At 41.2% G+C, this 23,670-nt stretch overlaps 1 protein-coding gene across 1 annotated transcript in view; it reads right to left on the reverse strand.

The window, feature by feature from the left end:
• Window positions 1-23,670, reverse strand: part of LOC311113790 (VPS10 domain-containing receptor SorCS1-like) — a gene marked incomplete at both ends in the record, with an annotated part of 151,844 nt that overhangs the window by 50,824 nt on the left and 77,350 nt on the right. The window contains one exon of the mRNA XM_084157101.1: window positions 6,826-6,984. Coding sequence (XP_084013227.1) covers window positions 6,826-6,984 — 159 coding nt within the window. The remainder of the gene's footprint in view (window positions 1-6,825; window positions 6,985-23,670) is intronic.

A 23,670-nucleotide genomic window follows, 5' to 3' on the forward strand; every position in this document is an offset into this window, starting at 1 on the left:
TTTATCGGTGGTGACAATGTTTCCTAGCCTCAGTGCAGTGGGCAGCTGGGAGGAGGTGCTCTTATTCTCCACGGACTTTACAGTGTCCCAAAACTTTTTGGAGTTAGTGCTACAGGATGCAAATTTCTGTTTGAAAAAGCTAGCCTTTGCTTTCCTAACTGATTGTGTATATTGGTTCCTGACTTCCCTGAAAAGTTGCATATCGCAGGTGCTGTTCGATGCTAATGCAGTACGCCACAGGATGTTTTTGTGCTGGTCAAGTGCAGTCAAGTCTGAGGAGAACCAAGGGCTATATCTGTCCTTAGTTCTGAATTTTTTGAAGGGGGCATGCTTATTTAAGATTGAGAGGAAAGCCCTTTTAAAGATCAACCAGGCATCCTCTACTGACGGAATGAGGACAATATCCATCCAGGATACCCGGGCCAGGTCAATTAGAAAGGCCTGCCCGCTAAAGTGTTTTAGGGAGCGTTTGACAGTGATGAGGGGTGGTCGTTTGACCGCGGACCCATTATGGACCCATTACGATTATAGGCACAATGTTTAAATGTTTGACTGATGCATCAAGCTTAAATGGGGATATCAAATCTAAGGGTATATAATACACGTTTAACCTTTGTTAAGGTGCTTATGACTGTTTATCGGGGTTCACCTCTGATGGTTTTGCTTTCTCATAAAGTTACTGGAAGCAATCCCGGGCCTACATTTAACGGATGAGGATCTTAAAGGGATTATTCATAATTTCCAGCGCCACCCCAAAATTAACATTTGTGAACATGCCGTGTTTCTATGTTTTGTAGTAAAAACAATAGAGAAAGAAAAGTATTTCCAATGACATCAACCAATTAGTAGACAATTAGTAGGCAATTAGTTGGCAATGCCTACTCACAATTGGTCAAAATCACACGATGCACAACGATGATGTCATTGGAAACAGTTATCTTCCTCCATCTTTTTTTACTACCAAAAATCGAAATAAACCATTGTCACATATGTTGATGTTTGGGTGATAATGTATATGAAGTTGAAAAATTGTGAAGTTTTCCTTTTAAGGGACTTAGGGATTGGTCCTCAAAAGTCCCCATACAGTGCCTTGCAAAAGTATTCATCCCCCTTGGCGTTTTTTCTATTTTGTTGCATTACAACCTGTAATTTAAAATTATTTTTATTTGGATTTCATGTAATGGACATACACAAAATAGTCCAAATTGGTGAAGTGAAATGAAAAAAAGGCCATTGCTTAAAGACAAAATATGCAAACACGTTTGGTGTTCACCAAAAGGCATGGTGGAGACTCCCCAAACATATGGAAGAAGGTACTCTGGTCAGATGAGACTAAAATTGAGCTTTTTGGCCATCAAGGAAAACGCTATGTCTGGCGCAAACCCAACACCTCTCATCACCCTGAGAACACCATCCCCACAGTGAAGCATGGTGGTGGTAGCATCATGCTGTGGGGATGTTTTTCATCAGCAGGGACTGGGGAAACTGGTCAGATTTGAAGAAATGATGGATGGCGCTAAATACAGGTAAATTCTTGAGGGAAACCTGTTTCAGTCTTCCAGAGAATTGAGACTGGGACGGAGGTTCACCTTCCAGCAGGACAATGACCCTAAGCATACTGCTAAAGCAACACTCGAGTGGTTTATGGGGGAAAATGTAAATGTCTTGGAATGGCCTAGTCATAGCCCAGACCTCAATCCAATTGAGAATCTGTGGTAAAGATTGCTGTACACCAGCAGAACCCATCCAACTTGAAGGAGCTGGAGCAGTTTAGCCTTGAAGAATGGGCAAAAATCCCAGTAGCTAGATGTGCCAAGCTTATAGAGACATATCCCAAGAGACTTGCAGCTGCAATTGCTGCAAAAGGTGGCTCTACAAAGTATTGACTTTAGGGGGGTGAATAGTTATGCACGCTCAAGTTTTCTGTTTTTTTGGTCTTATTTCTTGTTTGTTTCACAAGAAAAAATATTTTGCATCTTCAAAGTGGTAGGCATGTTGTGTAAATCAAATGATACAAACCCCAAAAACATCCATTAAAATTCTAGGTTGTAAGGCAACAAAATAGGAAAGATGCCAAGGTGGGTGAATACTTTCGCAAGCCACTGTATTGTAACAGAAAATCCTAATGTAGGACCACCTATAGGACTCTATGAAGTATATGGAGCATAGAGCATATGGCACTATACAATGCATTCGGAAAGTATTCAGACCCCTTGCCTTTTTCCACATTTTGTTACTTTACAGCCTTATTATGAAACTGATTTTTAATCCTCATCTATCTACACAAAATACCCCACAATGACAAAGCAAAAACAGGTTTTTAGAAATTTTTGCAAATGTATTACAAATAAAAACCGGAAATATCACATTTACATAAGTATTCAGACCATTTATTCAGTACTTTGTTGAAGCACCATTGGCAGCGATTATATCCTTGAGTCTTCTTGGGTATGACGGCAGGTAGCTTAGTGGTTAAGAGCGTTGTGCCAGTAACTGAAAGGTTGCTGGTTCTAATCCCCGAGCCGACTAGGTGAAAAATCTGTCTGTGCCCTTGAGCAAGGCACTTAACCCTAAATACTCCTGTAAGTCGCTCTGGATAAGAGCGTCTGCTAAATGACTAAAATATAAATATAAATGACGCTACAAGCTTGGCACACCTGTATTTGGGGACTTTCTCCCACTCTTCTCTGCAGATCCTCTCAAGCTCTGTCAGGTTGGATGGGGATGGTCGCTGCACAAGTATTTTCAGGTCTCTCCAGAGATGTTCGATCGGGTTCAAGTCTGGGCTCTGGCTGGGCCACTCAAGGACATTCAGAGACTTGTCCCGAAGCCACTCCTGCGCTGTCTTGGCTGTGTGCTTAGGGTCGTTGTCCTGTTGAAAGGTGAACCTTCGCCCCAGTCTGAGGTCCTTAGCACTCTGGAGCAGGTTTTCATCAAGGATCTCTCTGTACTTTGCACCGTTCATCTTTCTCTTGATCCTGACTAGTCTCCCAGTCCCTATTTTTTTCCAGATGTGATGCTTGGCACTCAGGCCAAAGAGTTCAAACTTGGTTTCATCAGACCAGAGAATCTTGTTATTCATGGTCTGAGAATCCTTTAGGTGCCTTTTGGCAAACTCCAAGCAGGCTGTCATGTGCCTTTTACTGAGGAATGGCTTCCGTCTGGCCACTCTACCATAAAGGCCTGATTGGTAGAGTGCTGTATAGATGGTTGTCCTTCTGGAAGGTTCTCCCATCTCCAGAGAGGGACTCTGGAGCTCTGTCAGAGTGACCATCGGGTTCTTGGTCACCTCCCTGACCAAGGCCCTTCTCCCCCGACTACTCAGTTTGGCCAGTTCTTGGAAGAGTCTTGGTGGTTCCAAACTTCTTCCATTTAAGAATCATGGAGGCCACTATGTTCTTGGGGACCTTCACTGCTGCAGACATTTTTTGGTACCCTTCCCCAGATCTGTAACTCGACACAGTCCTGTCTCGGAGCTCTACGGACAATTTTTTCGACTTCATGGCTTGGTTTTTGCTCTGACATGCACTGTCAACTGTGGACCTTATATAGACAGGTGTGTGCCTTTCCAAATCATGTCCAATCAATTGACTTTACCACAGGTGGACTCCAATCAAGTTGTAGAAACATCTCAATGATGATCAATGGAAATAGGATACACCTGAGCTGAATACGTATGTAAATAAGGTATCTGTTTTTAATTTTTAATACATTTGCAAAAAGGTCTAAAAACCTGTTTTCGCTTTGTCAACTCTCTCCCTCTCTGCTCTCTCTCTCCCCCTCCTCCCTCTCTCTTTGTCATATCTGAATATGAGTAATGAGTCAGACAATAGCCTCTCACCATGGTTACGCCACTCACTCACCGGCAGAGAAAATAGTCCCCAACTGATGCCGCCTCACCCCTCACTCTCACCCTCCGCCTGACTCATAACAGCTCACCTTGTTTTGATGTTTGACAGAGGGCAAACTCGACGAAAGACAGAAAGCCTCTGATGACAATAGAGACTGAAAGTAGCTACCAGATACAGTAGTTAAGTGATCTGTGTGTGTGTGTGTGTGTGTGTGTGTGTGTGTGTGTGTGTGTGTGTGTGTGTGTGTGTGTGTGTGTGTGTGTGTGTGTGTGTGTGTGTGTGTGTGTGCGTGTGTGTGTTTTCTAGAGAGCCGGGCAAGTCCCTCAATCTAGGAAATGCAAATAATGAGGAGGAATAGCTCTAAGGGAAAGTGAATGAAGGGAATCGGAAAGACTGGAGTAGGAGAGAGAGAGAGAGAGTGAGTGAGTGAGGAAGGAAGGGAGGGAGGGAGGAAGGTAATTTACCTGACGACTCAAACTGAATTATTCCGCTGCTCTATGTTCACTACATACTTCAGTCTGAGACTGCCATCATTTAAGTCATTTGTGGTGACATCCAAATAAGGGGTGTTGTACAAAACAAAGTCATCAGTGATTGGATCATTTCTGGCGCTGGCCCAACCCATCGGTTTCTGGGACCAATCAGAACGGTTAGAATTTGTTTGCATTCAAGAAATCGTTGGAGAGGTACTCATTGCGGAGAAGAAACTAACGTCTGTGGGCGTGGCGTAGCATTTGGCCAGAGTAAGGGTAGCCAAGGAGAGAGTGAGCGATTGAGAGAAAGAAAGATTGATAGAACGAGGGTGCAGGTTTTTATTTATCTAACCAGGCAAGTCAGTTAAGAACAAATTCTTATTTACAATGACAGCCTACCCCGGCCAAACCCGGACGACGTTAGTCCAATTGTGCACCGCCTTACGGGACTCCCAATCACAGCCAGATTGTGATACAGCCTGGAATCAAACCAGGGTCTGTTGAGATGCCTCTAGCACTGAAATGCAGTGCCTTAGACCGCTGCGCCACTCGGGAGCCCAGGTACAGTACCAATCAAAAGTTGACACATCTACTCATTCAAGCATTCCAGATGAAGCTGGTTGAGAGAATGCCAAGACAGTGCAAAGCTGTCATCAAGGCAAAGGGTGGCTACTTTGAAGAATCTCAAATATAAAAATATATTTTGATTTGTTTAACACTTTCTTGGTTATTACATGATTCCATATGTGTTATTTCATAGTTTTGATCTCTGCACTATTATTCTACAATGTAGAAAATAGTAAAAAATAAAGAAAAACCCTGGAATGAGTAGGTGTGTCCAAACTTTTGACTGGTACTGTATATTACACCTGTATGCTGTATACACTGAGTGTACAAACACCTGCTCTTTCCATGACATAGACTGACCAGGTGAATCCAGGTAAAAGCTATGATCCCTTATTGATGTTACCTGTTAAATCCACTTCAATCAGTGTAGATGAAGTGGAGGAGACAGGTTAAAGAAGGGTTTTTAAGCCTTGAGACAATAAAGACATGGATTTTGTTTGTATGCCATTCAGAGGGTGAATGGGCAAGACAAAATATTTAAGTGCCTTTGAACGGGGTATGATAGTTCAACTCAATATTAGGAAGATGTTCTTAATGTTTTGTACACTCAGTGTATATGCATGGCCAGTTGCATCTTATAACTACAGCCAAACACCTCCCAAGGTACACTAAGTACCTCCTCTGAAAAAAAAGACACATTAATTATTTATCAGATGTGAAACATTAGGCCCAAATTGCTCTGGCTGCAAGCAAGGCATTTTATTAATGGTAATGGTCATTCTCAAAATGGCTATAAATCGCAGGCATGGAATATATATTTTACATATTACCATCTCTTGCCTCAGCAGTTCATCGGTAATTACCATCATCAGACAGCGTCTCATAAATTAGATGGTTATTTATTCTTAAAACATATGCACTTCATTCCCTTGGACTCGAATCTTGATGATTCATCACCACATTTTTTATACATTTGATGCCTTGACCGAAAATAGGGGATATCAAATCCCTGAGTCATGGAGAAAAGGAATTAGTCAAATCCTCGGTCTAAGGGTATATAATTCACGTTTAACCTTTGTTAAGGTGCTTATGACTGTTTATCGGGGATCACCTCTGTTGGTTTGCTTTCTCATAAAGTTATTGGAAGGAATCCCGGGCCTACATTTAATGGATGAGGAGCTTAAGGGACTTAGGGATTCGTCCTCAAAAGTCCCCAAACTGCACCGGAAAATCCTCATGTAGGGCCACCTGAGCCACATATACAGTAGGACTCTATGAAGAATATGGAGTATATTAAGTGTATGGCACTATATATGGAGATTATTGAGTATACAGTATGGCACTATATATGGAGTATATGGAGTATGGTTCCATATACAGCAATATGGAGTAGATTGAGTATATGGCTCTAGTCTCAGCCACAGAAACTCAATTTATTCAAATAAAGCAAATCGTTGAGGAAGTTATGAACACTTGACTTTGCCACTCGTCTAAACTCCAATATATTACATAGAATCACTCATAGTTGAGAGCTATCATAAGTTTAAATCCACTGATATGTCTCTCTCTCTCTCTCTCTCTCTCTCTCTCTCTCTCTCTCTCTCTCTCTCTCTCTCTCTCTCTCTCTCTCTCTCTCTCTCTCTCATGAGTCAGACATTATCCTCTCGCCATGGTAACCCCACTCACTCAACTGCAGAGTAAATAGTCCCCAACTGATGCCGCCTTACACCTCACTTTCGCACCACCGCCTGACTCATAACAGTTCGTCTTGTTTTGATGTCTGCTAGAGGGCAAAACTTACGCGAGACAGAAAGCCTCTGATGACAGAAGAGACTGTAGCTAGCTACCAGATACAGTAGTTAAGTGATCTCTGTGTGTATGTGTGCGTGTGTGTCAGTCAGTAGTTCAGTGATCCCCCCTCCCTCTCCTCTTACCTTCTGGTCGTGGCTGTAGGCAAGGATCCAGTCCTCCTGCTCGGGGTGGAAGAGCAGGCTGAGGATGTAGAAGCTGAGGCGGTACTTCTGATAGGTTGCTCCCTCATCGGAGCTGATCAGCAGGCTGCTTTCCACCTCTGGGTCAGTCAGAAGCATGATCTGAATGAGAGCAGACAGAAATAGAATCAGAGCTAGCCATGGAGGGAGCTGCTGCTGTACAGAAGCAGGGAGAGGTGCTGGAAGACTGGTGGATGGGAGGTATTAGTTTGAATCAGTGTTGGATAAAGATATAAGGATGGGTGTGCTGTATTCATATTTCACGCAGTAAAACATAGTTAAAGCAGATGAGGAATCCCTCACAATGACACCATTCAATATGGCAGATTTGACTTGTGGATAATTTGGCGCATAGTACGGCATCCATATTAGGAACTCCCTCCGTTGTCGTACAAATCTGAGATTTAAATGGTATATATTTTGGTAATCCATGCAGTGAAGGCTCCTCAGAGGAGGAAGGGGAGGACCATCCTCCTCAGTGAATTTCATTAAAAAAATTGGTAAAACTATACTAAATATACTCACATATCACCAAATAATGCATTAAAACAGACTGTTTTGCAATGAAGGTCTACAGCACCCTCAACAGCACTCTGTAGGGTAGCACCATGGTGTAGCTGGTGGACAGCTAGTTTCCTTCATCCTCTGGGTACAATGACTTCAATACAAAATCTAGGAGGCTCATGGTTCTCACCCCGTTCCATAGACTTACACAGTAGTTATGACAACTTCCGAAGGACGTCCGCCAACCTATCAGAGCTATTGCAGCATGAACTGACATGTTGTTCATGGATCAGATAATGATCTAGTACTGAAAGCATAAGCTACAGCTAGCTAGCACTGCAGTGCATGAAATGTGGTGAGTAGTTGACTCAAAGAGAGAGAAAGACAATAGTTGAACAGTTTTTAACAAATTAATTTCTTTAAAAATGAAGGAGAAGCAAGAGAGATTGAGAGCTAGCTATATTTTGCTGTATTTTTTTTCACTTTCACTTAGCTAGCCTATGCAGCTATCTAGTTTAGCCTACTCAAACACCCGGCTCAAACAGAGAGGGATGCTATGTTAGCTAGCTGGCTATGGCAATCCAACACTGGAACTCTTCCAAGTCAAGGTAAGCTTTTGGTTTTATTAATGTATTGTTACCGGGGCCCGCCGGTGTAACTGCTAAACTGCTTGCTGACTGTACACTGTACTGCGTGATTGTAGCGGGTTTACTAACACGTTAGTTCTAGTAGCTATGTTGACTATGACGTTAGCTAATATGGTGACAATGATGTAGGCTCTATGTAGCGGTTAGCCTTTATGATATGAAGGTTTGGCTTGGAAAGGTTTTTTCGCCTGGTCACAGACAGCTGATGTGTTGTGCACTGAAGTCCACAAGCGAAGGGAAAAGGTGAGAGGAGGAGAGCATGTAGATGCGAGAAGGAATTACACAACGAGCAAAATGATCATGCTGTTTGTATGTGGCCGCTATGAAAGTAAACTGTGTTTGCGTGTGATCAGGGGTGTATTCTTTCCACCGATTATGTTGAAAAACATTTCTTAAACAGAAGCAAACAGAACGAAACAGGGATAAACATACCTTAATTTGTCCAATAGAAACTCTAGTTTGCAACTGTTGGACTAATGATTACACCCTAGATCAGCTAGATGCAGGCAAGAGTGTGCAAGGTATTGAATGTGTCACTGTCTCTCACCTTGATTACTCTAATTTTTCTCTCAACCTGTGCAATTAAGTTGTACACTTTCATTCATAGATTAAGTTGTAGTAACCTCAAAATGGGTATAGGGACAATTCTAGTATCATGCCTAAACCTATCGATGTTACATTGAGCTGGGTGAATGGAATATGAATGCCAGTCAATAAGGCCATGCTTAAAAAAATAAAAATAATCCTCCCTCATATTAAACGTTACCGACTGCCACTGAATCCATGTGATGGGCAGTTTGAGAGTTTGAAGTTGCATGATTGAAAAAACTAACCCTAAGATTATTAGATTAGATGATATGATTATAAAGTCTACATTTAATAACAGATATAATGTCACTAATTTGCGGATTCTAAATTGGCGTCTTTAGACTTGCCTCACTGTTATCTCCCGCTTCTTAGATATCTCAATTACAAACCTGTGTTCCGCTCTGCTAAATCCTAATTATTGTTGTACAGACAGTCTTTTAAGACACCCTTTGCCTATCTTGTAGCGAGTGTGTATGGGTAATGCATTCAGATTTCTCTCCCTCTCTCTTTCTTCTCCTCTCTGTTCAGTCCGCCTTTGAAAGCTCTAATTTCCCACAAGCTTTGTTCTTTTCTTGGAATTTCACAATGTTTTCCCTGTGAATGTGCCAAGTGAGAAAAAAACATATATCAAAAGATATAATCAGCAGCAAATATAATTGAATCAGTCATCCTGAACACTTACATAACCCCTTATCAGTAGCACAGTGGGAAGGAAGAAGAGTGTGTGTGTGTGCGTGTGCATGTGTGTGTGTGTGTTTCTCGAGTCACTATGTTAATAAAACCATGAACTGATCGGCACTTATTATCCTAACTCATCCATCCCAGTAGTGCCCACAATTTCAAGTCAAACAACGACTCTGAAATCTCCAGAGTTTCAGTGTCAAGATATTATGCAACCGTCAAACCGTTGAAGTCTATGAGTCTCCTCACACCATCATCTCACGTCATTCAAACTTCAGGGGCGTTCACCCCATAGAAATAAAATAACTTGAACATTGACTTGAATGACGATATTCGTTCTAGGGATTCTATTTCTATAGTTCACCCTTCCCCAGCCAGACCACTGATCACATTATGCTAGCAAATTGTAATGAATGACATCAGTCGTGCAGGGATCACACCTATGGAACCATGCTGACTGGGTTATAGAGGATAGAGGAAAGGCTAACAGAGTAGGGAGACACCATCTTCAACCAACAACCCAAGGTGATTTTAACAGGTTCAGCTGTGTCACATGACACAGTTATCACTCTTTCTCGGCATTCCCCATTTGACAAAGCTCCTACGTTTCCCTGATTACCATCAATAGGGGTGGATTTGGGAATTGAGCATGAGCTAAAAATGCCCAATACACTTCCAGCAGGCACCATTGGCCATATAACATAGAGTCTCAGCCGTGGCTGCTCAAACTTGCTAAGTCTTCTGTCAAACTATGCATGGTAATGGTAGCTATAGTGGGCCGACCCCAAACACAAGTTCATAATCACAGTGTGCTAGCTAGCGTAGCGCCATACGTGATCCACATGTTGACCAATCCAATCAAATCCAACACAGTTTATTTTTACATTCCATACGCAATTAACACTTTGTAACAGACAGTGTTTTAACTCTGGGCACTATTAAAACGTTGTCTGCTCCTATAAATATGGAAACAACACCCTATTGTGATACAGCCCTATTCTAGCCTATGTAGGCTAATGCTGCTATTGTGAAGGGAGGATTATTAGTGGTTTCATCAATTCAGGAACACTCACATGATGGCTTATTTCAATAATTTGTTGTTGGAATATAGAAATCGATATATCCTAGTGCGACGTGAAAATGGGTTATGAAGATTCTGGTGAGCTTCTCGGGGATGTGGTTGTATATCTGATTAGTTCCACTTATAACCTTCAGATGAGAGAGAAATGAAGGGAAGAGTTGGACAGATGTGGCAGTGAGGGAATGAATCCTGTAGGAGTTGTGTTGAATACTATATTCCGCTTCATAAAATGACATTAACCATGAGCGGTAACCAGGGCAATGAAGATGCCAAGCATTCAGCTGTTGTACTTTTATCTAAATACTCATCTTTACTTAATATGGATAATAAAGGTCAAGCCTTTAGACTTATGTCATCACGGAGCTACACCTTGTCATTTCACACATTTATATAAAACTGTATAAAAATGTCAACATCCTCATCATGCAAAATTACATGACTGTTTGTTTAGACATAGCTGTATCTTTAGTTACGCTATCTCTGAGCTTTACCTTGTAATTTAACAGATTGATATAAAACTGCATAGAAATGTCAACATCCTCATCACACAACATGACATTACTGTAATAATAATAATATGCAATTTAGCAGACGCTTTTATCCAAAGCGATTTACAGTCATGCGTGCATAAATTTTTGTGTATGGGTGGTCCCGGGATCGAACCCACTACCTTGGCGTTACAAGCGCCGTGCTCTACCAGCTGAGCTACAGAGGACCACTGTGTCACGTTTAGACAGGAAATGACAGACTGAAGATGTTTTGAATTAATCAACTTTTCCAATGGTAATTTCAAGAAACCATCGCAAACATTGCGTAACGTTATGCCGCCCAATTAAATCCTTATCTTTTTGCTTAACGAACGGAGTTCTATAAATAAAAGGAGAAATACTGAAAAATCATGCTGACCCTGAAACTTTCTCCATCAGAGTTCCATGCTAATCCACACATAAACTCTCGCATTTTGTTAATTTCTACACTTCACACTTTCCCCTGATGAACACACACACACACGGGGGAAAGAGAGGGCATGCCTGGAATGGCTACCATTGTGTGTGTGTGTGTGTGTGTGTGTGTGTGTGCACTCCAGTGTGTGTATATGTACGTGTGTGTTTAGTTTATGAGGCCAAAGAGGTTCAAAATGACCAAAGGATAATGAAGCAGCCACCAACTGCAAGACGTTTAAGAAGTGTGAGAGGAATAACACAGTGAGTTAATAGCCGTGCAGCAGTAAATACTCAGTGATAGAATATTAATGAAATTAGGCCCATATTTTCCATTTCACCCCAGTCACAGTAATTGGATTGTGAAGCCTCGCTCTAAATCCAAGTGTAACACAGTCGGTGCCCCAGCGACAAATCTACTCTCTCTGCACTATAGGAAGTTCAAATGGCAAGATTTCAAGGAAACTTATGGAGAGTAGAGCAAAAGTAGTACTCGCTAAATTGGAGCTTCCTAAGAACCCACCCCCACTTTTAGGCTGACATGTTGCTACTAGTTTGACTACCCAGACATGATTATGAGATGTTACTCCCTGTAAACCAGCAGCAGGTGCATTTGTTGTTGAATGGAGAACAAGAGGAGTTGCGTGTTCACTCATGTCATCCCATGGACTGTCGGTGACCAGTAAGTGAACTCCTCAGACAAAAAGTTCAGTCTTTACTGTCTCTTTAGCCTTATAGAGACATCTGAAGAGCAGCAGAGTACTGTAGAAGCCATGAATCAGCCACCATCTAGTGGCCCAAGTCAAAATTACACAGTACCCAATATAATTAGACCAAGGGTCTTCAACCTTTTCTTGCCAAGGGACCCCCTCCCAGGCAAACCAGCGACCCAGGGACCCCCATCATACCTTAGCAAAAACATTTTTTTTCACATCTTGTCTTATCATCAGGTGAATGATAATTGCAAGGAGAAGTAATTAACATTTTATAATGAATACATTTGGTAGTTTTTCAATATTTTGACCTCCCCACATTATAATTGGAAGAGGAAGTGTAAACTATAACATAGCCTATTAGCTAGAAAGGGAACTCCAAACACATGTTTGCTAAGCGCACTGGCGTAGTGCAGTATCTCTGGACCCCCGCAAAGTCAGTTTGGGCCCCTCCCCCCTCCCCCTCCCCCACACTTTCCCTAAAAAAAAATCTAATGCGTCAGCCCCTCAGTATAGACTACCGATCGCTGCCCGTAGTTCTGAAATTGCAACGTCTACGTGGCTGCCTATCGATAGGCTATCAGATCGGTGCTATTGCTTATAGTAGCCTATAGCTTTGTTTTACTGGATACATGTTTATTTTGATTTGGTCGTCATTTTCTCATGTTAAGCCTACCGTTTATGTTTCACTAAGCTATAGGCCTACAGTGTTGCAATGCTGCTATTTAGAATGCTGGCTGGTTTAAATAATGTATTTACTTGTTCAGTAATTAAAGCGGGACATTCAAACATCGCAGATTGTAAAATGAATGAATGTTCGATGCAACAACATAATAATCAGTAACCAATTTATGTTTTTAAATAGGATACAACTGTCCTGTAGGCCTATAGCCTACCTTGGCCGTCCTCACGCTCTCGCGCAGCTTGGGTAGAACATTTGTGTTGCGTAAAACCAGGCTATTAACGCCCATGTCAAAACAATAGCTTCCTAGGGATTGTTTCATTATGCAGACAATGCAGTCTAGCCTACTAGCCTGTCTATAGCTATATACAGTATTTAGCATGGTAGCCTATATATATATTACACATTGGAACTCGGACTCCACGCTGTGGGCTATCCGTCTCATCACTCGTAGGCTTACCAGTGTTCACAGAAAGGGGGGGTTCTCTGGCAGTACCCGTCAGCTTGGTTTTCTGGGAGAGGAGGAGGAGAAGGAGGCTCGACACTCTCACTAGAGTAACTGTCACTATTCGCAAGGGGTGGAAGAAGAGGAGGAGCAAGGCCACTCTCATAGCAGGGCCCGGGCAGTGAGGTCTCTGTCTGGACTGGGAGGCTGCTAGTGCTAGCTGCTGCATAACTAGGCCCACTAGCTGCATAACTAGGCCTACTAGCTTCCACCTGATGTTTCGTCAGTCGAGGACGAGGTGGTAGCTTTCCTTATGTGGTTATCTTCGGTAATTTGGCACGAGCTTGGTCAGATAATACTTTTTTGCGTGGTTTTTCTGCACCACTTGGTCTTGCCTTTTGTTCATCCATCTTGAACTATGCACTCACTCTCCATACGAGTCCGACCTGATTCAACAAACTTTTTTGAACTATTGATAGCCAATTAGGTGAGGAGGCCGAGGCGGGCTGTCGCCGGCGCTGCTGAGAGAATGGCTAATTAGATGCATGACAACTATACTGTCTGTCTGACTAACCTACTACCATGTAGATTGGACAACAAACACTTCGCATGCTAGATGTGGAAATTAAAATATTTCTTTAAAACATTAATTACATTTAGACATAAGTGTGAGCTGATGGGCACATGGCACCCCCATGTGCCCATCATCTGGTTAAACAAAGGTTAGCCATGTGTTGGCAAAAATGTACACTACCAGTCAAAAGTTTGGACACACCTACTCATTCAAGGGGTTTTCTTTATTTGTACTATTTTCTACATTGTAGAATAATAGTGAAGACATCAAAACTATGAAATAACACACATGGAATCATGTAGTAACCCAAAAAATATATTTTATATTCGAGATTCTTCAAATAGCCACCCTTTGCCTTTATGACAGCTTTGCACACACTTGGCATTCTCTCAACCAGCTTCACCTAGAATGCTTTTCCAACAGTCTTGAAGGAGTTCCCACATATGCTGAGCACTTGTTGGCTGCTTTTCCTTCACTCTGCCGTCCGTCTCATCCAAAACCATCTCAATTGGTTTGAGGTCGGGGGATTGTGGAGGTCAGGTCTTCTGATGCAGCACTCCATCACTCTCCTTTTTGGTAAAATAGCCCTTACACCGCCTGGAGGCGTGTTGGGTCATTGTCCTGTTGAAAAACAAAACAAATGATAGTCCCACTAAGCCCAAACCAGATGGGATTGCGTATCGCAGCAGAATGCTGTGGTAGCCATGCTGGTTAAGTGTGCCTTGAATTCTAAATAAATCACAGACAGTGTCACCAGAAAAGCACCCCCACACCATAACACCTCCTCCTCCATGCATTACGGTGGGAACCACACATTCGGAGATCATCCGTTCACCCACACCGCGTCTCACAAAGACACGCCGATTGGAACCAAAAATCTAAAATTTGGACTCCAGAACAAAGGACAAATTTCCACCGGTCTAATGTTCATTGCTCGTGTTTCTTGGCCCAAGCAGGTCTCTTCTTCTTATTGGTGTCCTTTAGTAGTGGTTTCTTTGCAGCAATTCGACCATGAAGGCCTGATTCACACAGTCCCCTCTGAACAGTTGATGTTGAGATGTGTCTGTGACTCCATGAAGCATTTATTTGGCCTGCAATTTCTGAGGCTGGTAACTCTAATGAACTTATCATCTGCAGCAGAGGTAACTCTGGGTCTTCCATTCCTGTGGCGGTCCTCATGAGAGCCAGTTTCATCATAGCGCTTGATGGTTTTTGCGACAGCAATTGAAGAAACTTTCAAAGTTCTTGAAGTTTTCCGTATTGACTGACCTTCATGTTTTTAAGTAATGATGGTCTGTCGTTTCTCTTTGCTTATTTGAGCTGTTCTTGCCATAATATGGACTAGGGCTATCTTCTGTATACCCCCCTGCCTTGTCACAACACAACTGATTGGCTCAAACACATTAAGAAGTTAAGAAATTCCACATATTAACTTTTAAGAAGGCACACCTGTTAATTGAAATGCATTCCAGGTGACTACCTCATGAAGCTGGTTGAGAGAACGCCAAGAGTGTGCAAAGCTGTCATCAAGGCAAAGGGTGGTGTCACGGTTTCGGCCGAGGCTGCTCCTTCTCCTTGTTCGGGCAGGCTTCGGCGGTCGTCTCCGGAGTACTAGCTGCCACCGTTCTATGTTTCGATGTTCCTTGTTAGTGTTCATTATGCGTCCTATATAGTTCTCTTGAGTTTTGTCATGTGTTGTGTGTAATTGTTCGTTGTCACGTTGTGTGCTAGTTTGTTTATGTTCTCTCTGTATTTTTGTTTAGAGAGAGTTCCGCACTTTGTGCGCCTTTGTTTTGCACTTTACCGAGTTGCGTTAAGTTCGCTTGCCTGCCTGGTTGCCTGTTGCCGTGTTTGGCTTGTTCTTTTGTCTTCACTAAAGACGTCAGTACGAAGCCTCTGTGTGTCCTGCGCATGATTCCACACCACATATACACTCAACCCTGACAGGTGGCTATTTGAAGAATCTCAAATATAAAATATATTTTGATTTGTTTAACACTTTTTTGGTTACTACATGATTACATATGTGTTATTTCATCGTTTTGACAATGTACAATGTAGAAAACAGTAAAAATAAAGAAAAACCCTCGAATCAGTAGGTGTGTCCAAACTTTTGACTGGTACTGTATGTCCAAGTTAAGAAAGCTTACCAGCAGCCAGCGGCACTTGCTGCACTGGTAGCCTATAACGCAGGTGCTTTTTCAAATGTCAGATAATCCGGTAAGTGTAATTGGCACCAATGAGTGCAATTTGCTCAATATAGGAAGTTGAGAAATTAAGTTGAGATCATTAGAAATAAGATATTGTCCTCTGTTCTATTGTAGGTATGTAATTCAAAATGTGTTTATTCTGTTGTTGCTGGCGATATTCATAAAAGCTCATGTAAATAAAATAAATATTTTTTCCACTTCATTTTATTTTAGTAATATTTTCAGGCCCCCGGTTGAATGCCATTGACGTACACTGATACATAAACATGCCAGTGGCATGAACATTTCAAAGTCCTTCATTTAACTTTTACAGAGCCTTTGAATTAGCAATTTGGCCATTCGACATCGCTCTGCATCATCTGGTCGGGTAGTCCAATTTATATTTTTGAGTTGGAGCGATTCCAAAATGTGTCCAAAAACAGAAGAAACCTCCCCAGCAAATACTGTAAGTTTTAGTTTGATGGATAGGAAGCTTATTGGTTTTTCATGAGGAAAATCATTAATTGAAACTGTCCAACTTGGCTGGAGAAAAGGCAGCATGATCGTATCACATATATCTTATAAGACATACTGCTCTTGAACTACAGTAAATCTGAATGTGTATCTATCTTAACTATGCTCTTAAACAGTGGACAGCCCATTAGATACTAAAGTTAGCCTACTATGAGTGAAATGTTCTAATATTCACATGGACATTCTATATGAATGTCTTAAGAATGTATCTTAATAATGCTATTACAACTGAGATAATTGTCCACAGTGCATTTCAATTACTGACATAATTGCTTCATTTCCTTTGAATGCCTGTATGGAATTAATTAAAATTGCCTCCTCTCAGTCTAACACACTCACTAAGACCTAGGAAAGATATTACATATTTAATGAAAAGCCCTACAGTGCCTTGGATAGATCATTTCTGCCTAATGGACTTCACTTTCTCCATCTGCTATTCTCTTGTTATGGTGAAATACAATGTACTGTACCAGCGCTTAGTAAAGATCTACCTAAGGAGTTATTTAGCGGTTGCTGCTTTGAACCCAGGGCCTATCCTATTTACGGAGACCATGTCAGCAGTAGAAAGGGATTGAATGGGTTTAACTACAGGGTTACGTTCATTTAGGGCAGGTTTTAAAATGTTTTCCAACGGAAAACTAAAATCAGCATTTCTTAGTGGACACGTCCAGGTAGTCTCTCTCTGTTTCAGTCCGTTTTCGTCCATTTCAACATAATCCAGGTCTTGCTTTGGAGCGGGAGACTGATTAGATGGCTAATTGAGGCTACGGGCAAAAGGGCAGTCAAGCAGGGACAAAGTCTGGCATGGGAAAATAAGTGAAGTCTTCATAAGAGGGTAATAAAATGTCAGCCGGGAGACTTGGGATGCTCGGGCAAAGGTCTCACCAAAATGAAAGGGGGGCCAAGCGGGAGAAAGAGGGACATTTAGTGAGATGTCAACACACTGCGGCAAATGGTGCATGGATCATCTTTTTTTATTTAAATTGAGACAGACAGACAGAGGTTGTATCATTATTACCTCGTCATTAGTTCCCCTCTTCATTTTACCCGTATTTGACCATTCCCTTAAAACTTTGTCTTGTCTTTTGCATACAGTATTAAAGTATTAAAGCTCTCTATTCTCGACTCCCTGATGGAGTCCACCAGCCAACCAGGTGCTGTAACACCTTGAACTCTCCTTATTAAACACAAGTACTGTCTCTTGAGCCCAGGCATTTGATGTGTAGACTAATTGACTATCTCCTTGACATTTCCACTGCACCCTGGCCCGGACCTCACAAACACTAACATTTCATCTTCACACCGACGGTAATTGGGGCTTTGTGACTCCCATTCTAGCCCCTACCCAACCCCCACCCAACACACACACATAAACACAAATTGGAAGACATGTTGGAGTCTTGTGTACAACAAGCACAGCTAGTCGGGGATGGATGCACATTAAGCATATTAATGATAATACTGTTTGTGTTGCACTTGTTGCCTCTAGAATGAAAAACAAAAAGTACATTCAATTTTTAGAGTGCAGACCCTCTACACTGCATCACATAATAATCAGGTCATACAAGGAAAGGCATGCAACAAAGTTTGAGGTAGGTCGACTTGAAGGGAAGGAAGCATGCCATTTTGCCACACCCTTGATTTTGATTAGTCTCAAACAATCACGTGGAATGTGGAACATTAATAAATCATGTGTGTTAATAATGGAATGTAAGAATAGTCGCATGTGGCGTCATGCGATGCGATCTGTGTGAGATTGCGGAAGCACTCCAAGGGGTTCTCTCTCTTCATTGGCTTCTCCCTCTCTCCCTCCCTCTCTTCCTCACTCTCTCACTCTCACTACCTCTCTCCTCCTCTCTCCTAGACTGCTCATGGGCCTTAGTGTTCTTGCCTCGCTCTCCTCATAGCAGCCATTTGTAGATTGTGCCTTAGGGCTGACAGATGTTCTATATTTTTTTCCACCGTTAGGTTGTTCGCTTCCATCCCATTTACCACCACATGCACAGCTACTCCCTTCCTTCAGCCAGAGCATGGCTAATTCGCCTTGACTCAGATCACGCCTGTATTGTCTCCCATAAAGAACTGTGAGATGAGTAACCACTCTCCACCAGCTGAAGGATCGTGAGGAACAGGTTAATTGCACCGTGCTAGCACGCTACACTATCATTCTAGAGCCAGTTGGGTCCCATGGCAGTTCCAGTTGCTAGCACGCTAAACGAACATACTAGTGCTAGCTGGCTCCCATGCATGGTAGTTCCACGTCCCTGTTTTACTGTTGGAGTGTTCCTGTATAGGGATTTATCCTGCATAGAGAAGTTATCATACCATGTGTTGTAGCTAGCTAATCATCTACTATAGCTATTAAGACAGATGTTTGCAGTTAATGATACCCTTGCATACTGAGTTTTGTATGCATATTAGATAATCGCATATGTTGTAACCTTGGCGTGTTAACTTATAGTCATGGCTGAAAGCCGCTTTTTAATCATTTTACTGATGTATGAGATCAGTACCTCAACTATCAAATGATATCCTGTTGCAAGGTTGTTCTCACAACAGAACATCAACAACAATCAATTGATTAAGAAAGAGGCATCACTTCTATGCTTACAAATATAAGGGGGGGCTAAAGAAATTATTTTATAAAATATTGAATTTGGTGTTTACTACTATTGCCCATAGAAACACATTGAATAAGACATTCATAAATGGCAAAAAATAAATAAATCATAAGGAATAAGGTTTCAAAGTGTTTTATCCTATATCTAGGTAATACAAGACAGCTCAGGAAGTATACTTAACCCCTTGTGTTTTTTGCCACAAAACTACCTCCATACTTCCATTCATTTGTATGGGTTACCTTCAGATGAGTCCCGTGACACTTGTGGGGGTCGTAGAGCAAAACGAAGAACACCATCTTGTTCGTGAGAGTCTCCCCTTTCAATGGGTTGTAGGCCAAACCGTTTGGATGCTACAGACGTTTTCGTGAGAAGACCGATTTTTGGGATGTCTCATGGGTCTGACAAATACCGCTGTAGCTCGGTCACCTTCCACCGCAGATGCGGATTGAGACGCAGCCAATACAAAAAAACTAATATCTCTAAACTGACAGATTTTAATTGGGATTTTTGTATTATGTTACTTAGATTGATGCATGGGTGCGTCAATAGACAAGTAAGGATTTGAACCAGTGTGCTACAGCCGGAAAATAATCCTGCAGCAACAGGAAATGTGGATTATAATTAATGGACATTTCTTGTGGGGGTTGATACATATTATTATTATTATTATTATTATTATTATTTTTTTTTTAGGGGGGATGGATAAGCTTAATATTGCAGATAGATTGCATCTTCTATCAATGTAATTGTCTGCATCACTTCCAATCCCCCATGTTTTTATTTATTTTTTATATATATATTCCCCTTTATTACTTTTCAACCCCACCATCCTTTCCCTACTTGGAGTAAATTAGTGAACAACAACGCCCAGGCCTCTACTTCCGGTCTATACTTACTATCTACACCTTATGGACAGAGTTAATTTTACAATAATTCTATATCTATATATATATTTATTTATTATATATATATTTATCTATATATATATTTATTTATTTTTTTGCTCCTGAACTTCTTCTACTCTCAACCTCTCCGATCATTTTCATGATGTCCATCCGGTTTGCTTCTAAATGCCATATCTTTCTAACTGTGCTCTTTCCCAAAAGCTCCCAACATACAACCTATATACTTATTATGGACACAGTATGCTTACATTATTAGCTATCTTTGTTATTATTTGTTGTTATTTGTTATTAGTCCCATCCTTCAACTCTATTCAATACCTCCCATCTATCTCTTAACACAATCCATATAGGATTTCTATTTGCCATATATATTTCAACCGTACTGTGATGTTTTACAAAAGTTCTGAACCTTTCTATTCTCATTGCTTCTACAGATTGTGAATTCAAAATAAATTCTTTTGCTAAAAGTATTATTATATTATTGATTGATTGACTATGACTTTTCAGATCACCCAGTAATGCTATCTGCAAGGTTAGTTCCAGGTAAATATTGCAATCCTTTAGCCATTCCTGGACCTGTGTCCAAAAACAAGCTACAAATGGACAGAACCAAAACATTTTGTTAGGGCAAATCAAGTCTGACATTTAAAAGTTGAAATTACAAACTTTAGAAGCCTTTTTAAACCTTGAATACACTGCAAGTTTGCATTTCCAATTCTCAGCAACAAACAAGTGATCAAATGAAAATCCTACATCTGTACGTACCCTCACTTGCACTTCTTTGGGAAGTGACGGGAACATTTCTAAAGAGTTTTTGTCTTTACTACTTTGAGGACAGTTCGAGGACATGAAATATTAATTTTCACTTATAAATATGTGCTTGTTCCAAAAAGAGTGGCAATGAATGGAAGTATTTAAACTCTGTAGTGGGAGAGATCTCATCTGAAGCGAATTCATATTCCTCCCACCTGCCTGTTGATGCTGTCTGAGCTGCACAGAGGCTGTCATTGTTTTGGAGCACAACACACACACACAAACACACACACATAAATAAGGCCTTCGCCTGAAACATTTGTGGCCCTGACTGCTACTTTAGTCAATATGTTCATGAAAAAAAGCATTCATCAGTGTTTTCCATAAACTCCGGCCGGCGGCTAAATATCCGATAACTTTTTTCCACTAGCCTTTTTTTCATTTAAAAGTTTCAATTAGATAGTCAGAAAAGTCCATATAGCTTTCTGCCGCTAAAATGAATGATATGCATCTTCTAGTGATCTATTGATAGGACAGACGCCTGTCAGTCTTTCACGTGTTTCATTGGCCTATACAGCCACGGAGTCGGGGCGCATAGACTATTTACTGTGCTTTGATTGATGACCGAACAGCAAGTGTTGACTAGTTTATAAAAGGTGTCGAACTGTCTGAATAAAGTCAATCTCCTATGTCCCTTTGCTATTCAAAAAAGATACAATGTCCATGGTATCGCATCAGGACATGTAAACCAAAGATCTTGTTTGTTTTTTCCTAGGATTCGAAGCCCATGAAGAGACTTGCCAGTGACCGCTAAAGTGGCTCGGCAGTGTAGCCTAGTGATGGGTTGTTTGCGAACTAACGGCTCTTTTTGAATGGATCTGTTAGGTGAACGGAACCGAATCTCATCGGTAAGAGAGATGTTATTTTGGCTCCCTAATTTGGATACTGGCAGGCCACTACTGCTTTTTAGCGATTATCTGCAGATTAATTATGAAAACATTCAATGAATATGTTGAATTCTCACTGCAGGAACAATATGTAGTGGAGAGAGCGCCTCATTCTGGTCCGAAATATGATAAAAGAAAACAGATTGAAGGTTATAAAAGCTAATGTCATGATACTTATATGCTGGTATTAAAGATATTGATATAGGCCTACTGATTTAATTAAAGTTAGTAGTCAACTGCTGCTTTATGTGTAGCAAAGCCAATGTTTAACACCTGCTTCATTCTTCAATCATACCAGTTGAAGAAAAACTGTAAATGGTTTAATGTTAAAAAAGGTTTTCTTACTTAGAAAATAGTCCTGATGATATAGGTCTAGGCCTAGACGATATCTAAAACAACTAACACACTCAATTTCAATCATTTTCAGTCATTTCATTGTAAAGTCATGTCTTTCTACTTAATACCACCACAAACTTTACTAAAATGCGAGGAAAAATCATTAACGTATTCTATAGTCTAGGGGTGCATTTTGGATGGAATTAAGGCATTAGAATGTACCAGAGGCAATTTTCACGGAAAACACTGCTATTACTTCCAAAAAATCACTGCTTCCGAGAGGGACCCAGAGATGTTGTTTGTCTGAATCTGTCCATCGCTCAATCACCCTGACCTCAAATTCCTTTCATTTTCCATAAGCATTAGCCGCCCTACCAAACATTTGTACAAGAAAATGAACTGCAAGCATGTCAGAGGGGTTCTCATATTTACCGTCATTACGCGTTATTTCTCTCACACATTTATCTGTATTAAAACCTGTTTATCCGCTATTTGCTTCTGGTTACACTTGAACTGGACTGACCACCTGCTCTGATTCTCTGCACCTTACACACATATAATCACTCATGCACACACACACACAGACATACACACACACACACATATATATATTCATGCTACACACACACACACACACATTACAATGGCTGCTACCAGACTTATTATACTGCTCAGTTTATACACTGCCCCCTCCCCTTCCGCAAAACACATGTAAATATTGGACTATAAATTGTGCCTTCCTGTATTATACTTATGCTAAAATGTTTATTATATTTTACTGAGCCATTTACTTTATGTTTCTATTATTATATTTTATTATTTCTTATTGTTTCTTACCTGATAGTAAGCGTTTTGATGGATGATGTATACCATGCATATCCCATACATACAACTAATACAACTAGAAACTATTGATAATACGGTTATTTGCCTTCGCAAGCTTTTCCCTTATAAGCATTCTCCTACACAGAATGAGTCAGAATGCATGCAGTGCAGTGATAAAATAGCGATCCATTGTTTCTGACTGGTCTCCACTGGTCCTTGTACACCAGTGACCCCATGCATCTCTCTCCTCCACTCCTCTCTACTCTACCATCTCCTGCAGCAACAGAAGGTTGATTTACCCTAACAGTGTGGGTGACAGCTGGCCAGGGTGATGATGACAAAGGTAACCTGGGTCCCTCCTCCCAGAGGCTGTGTGGGGGGGAGACATTAGCACCCAGTTACTTGTTTTTACATGTCATATCACCTGAGTTCTGTGTTAGAGGGGTGGCTCTGAGTAGTATGCTGTTGCCATTTTAGAAACCCACTAGCTGTCTGTGTTTTGTTTAGAGAGACATTCACTGAGTGTACAAAATATCTTCATTATTAGACAAGAATGAACTAGGAGAAAATGACCTGTTCTGATTACAGTCATGTTAAAAGGGAGGAATGGGAGAAAGGAAGGGTGAAGGGAGATGGGACTAATGATTAGAATTGTCAGGATGGCTTCTCTTGAGGGTTGTGGGAGAAGGGGTTGGATGGGGGTGGGGGTGCAGGGGGTTTGTGAGCGAACGGTCGCAAATATGAAGATCTTGTCTATCCTTTGATTAAAACACTGGAATTTATTAAACCCTTCTTCTTCCTTTTTTTCTTTGTCTGGTCTAT

The sequence above is a fragment of the Coregonus lavaretus genome, assembly GCF_964263955.1.
Source record: "Coregonus lavaretus genome assembly, chromosome: 40".
In the NCBI taxonomy this organism is placed as follows: domain Eukaryota; kingdom Metazoa; phylum Chordata; class Actinopteri; order Salmoniformes; family Salmonidae; genus Coregonus; species Coregonus lavaretus.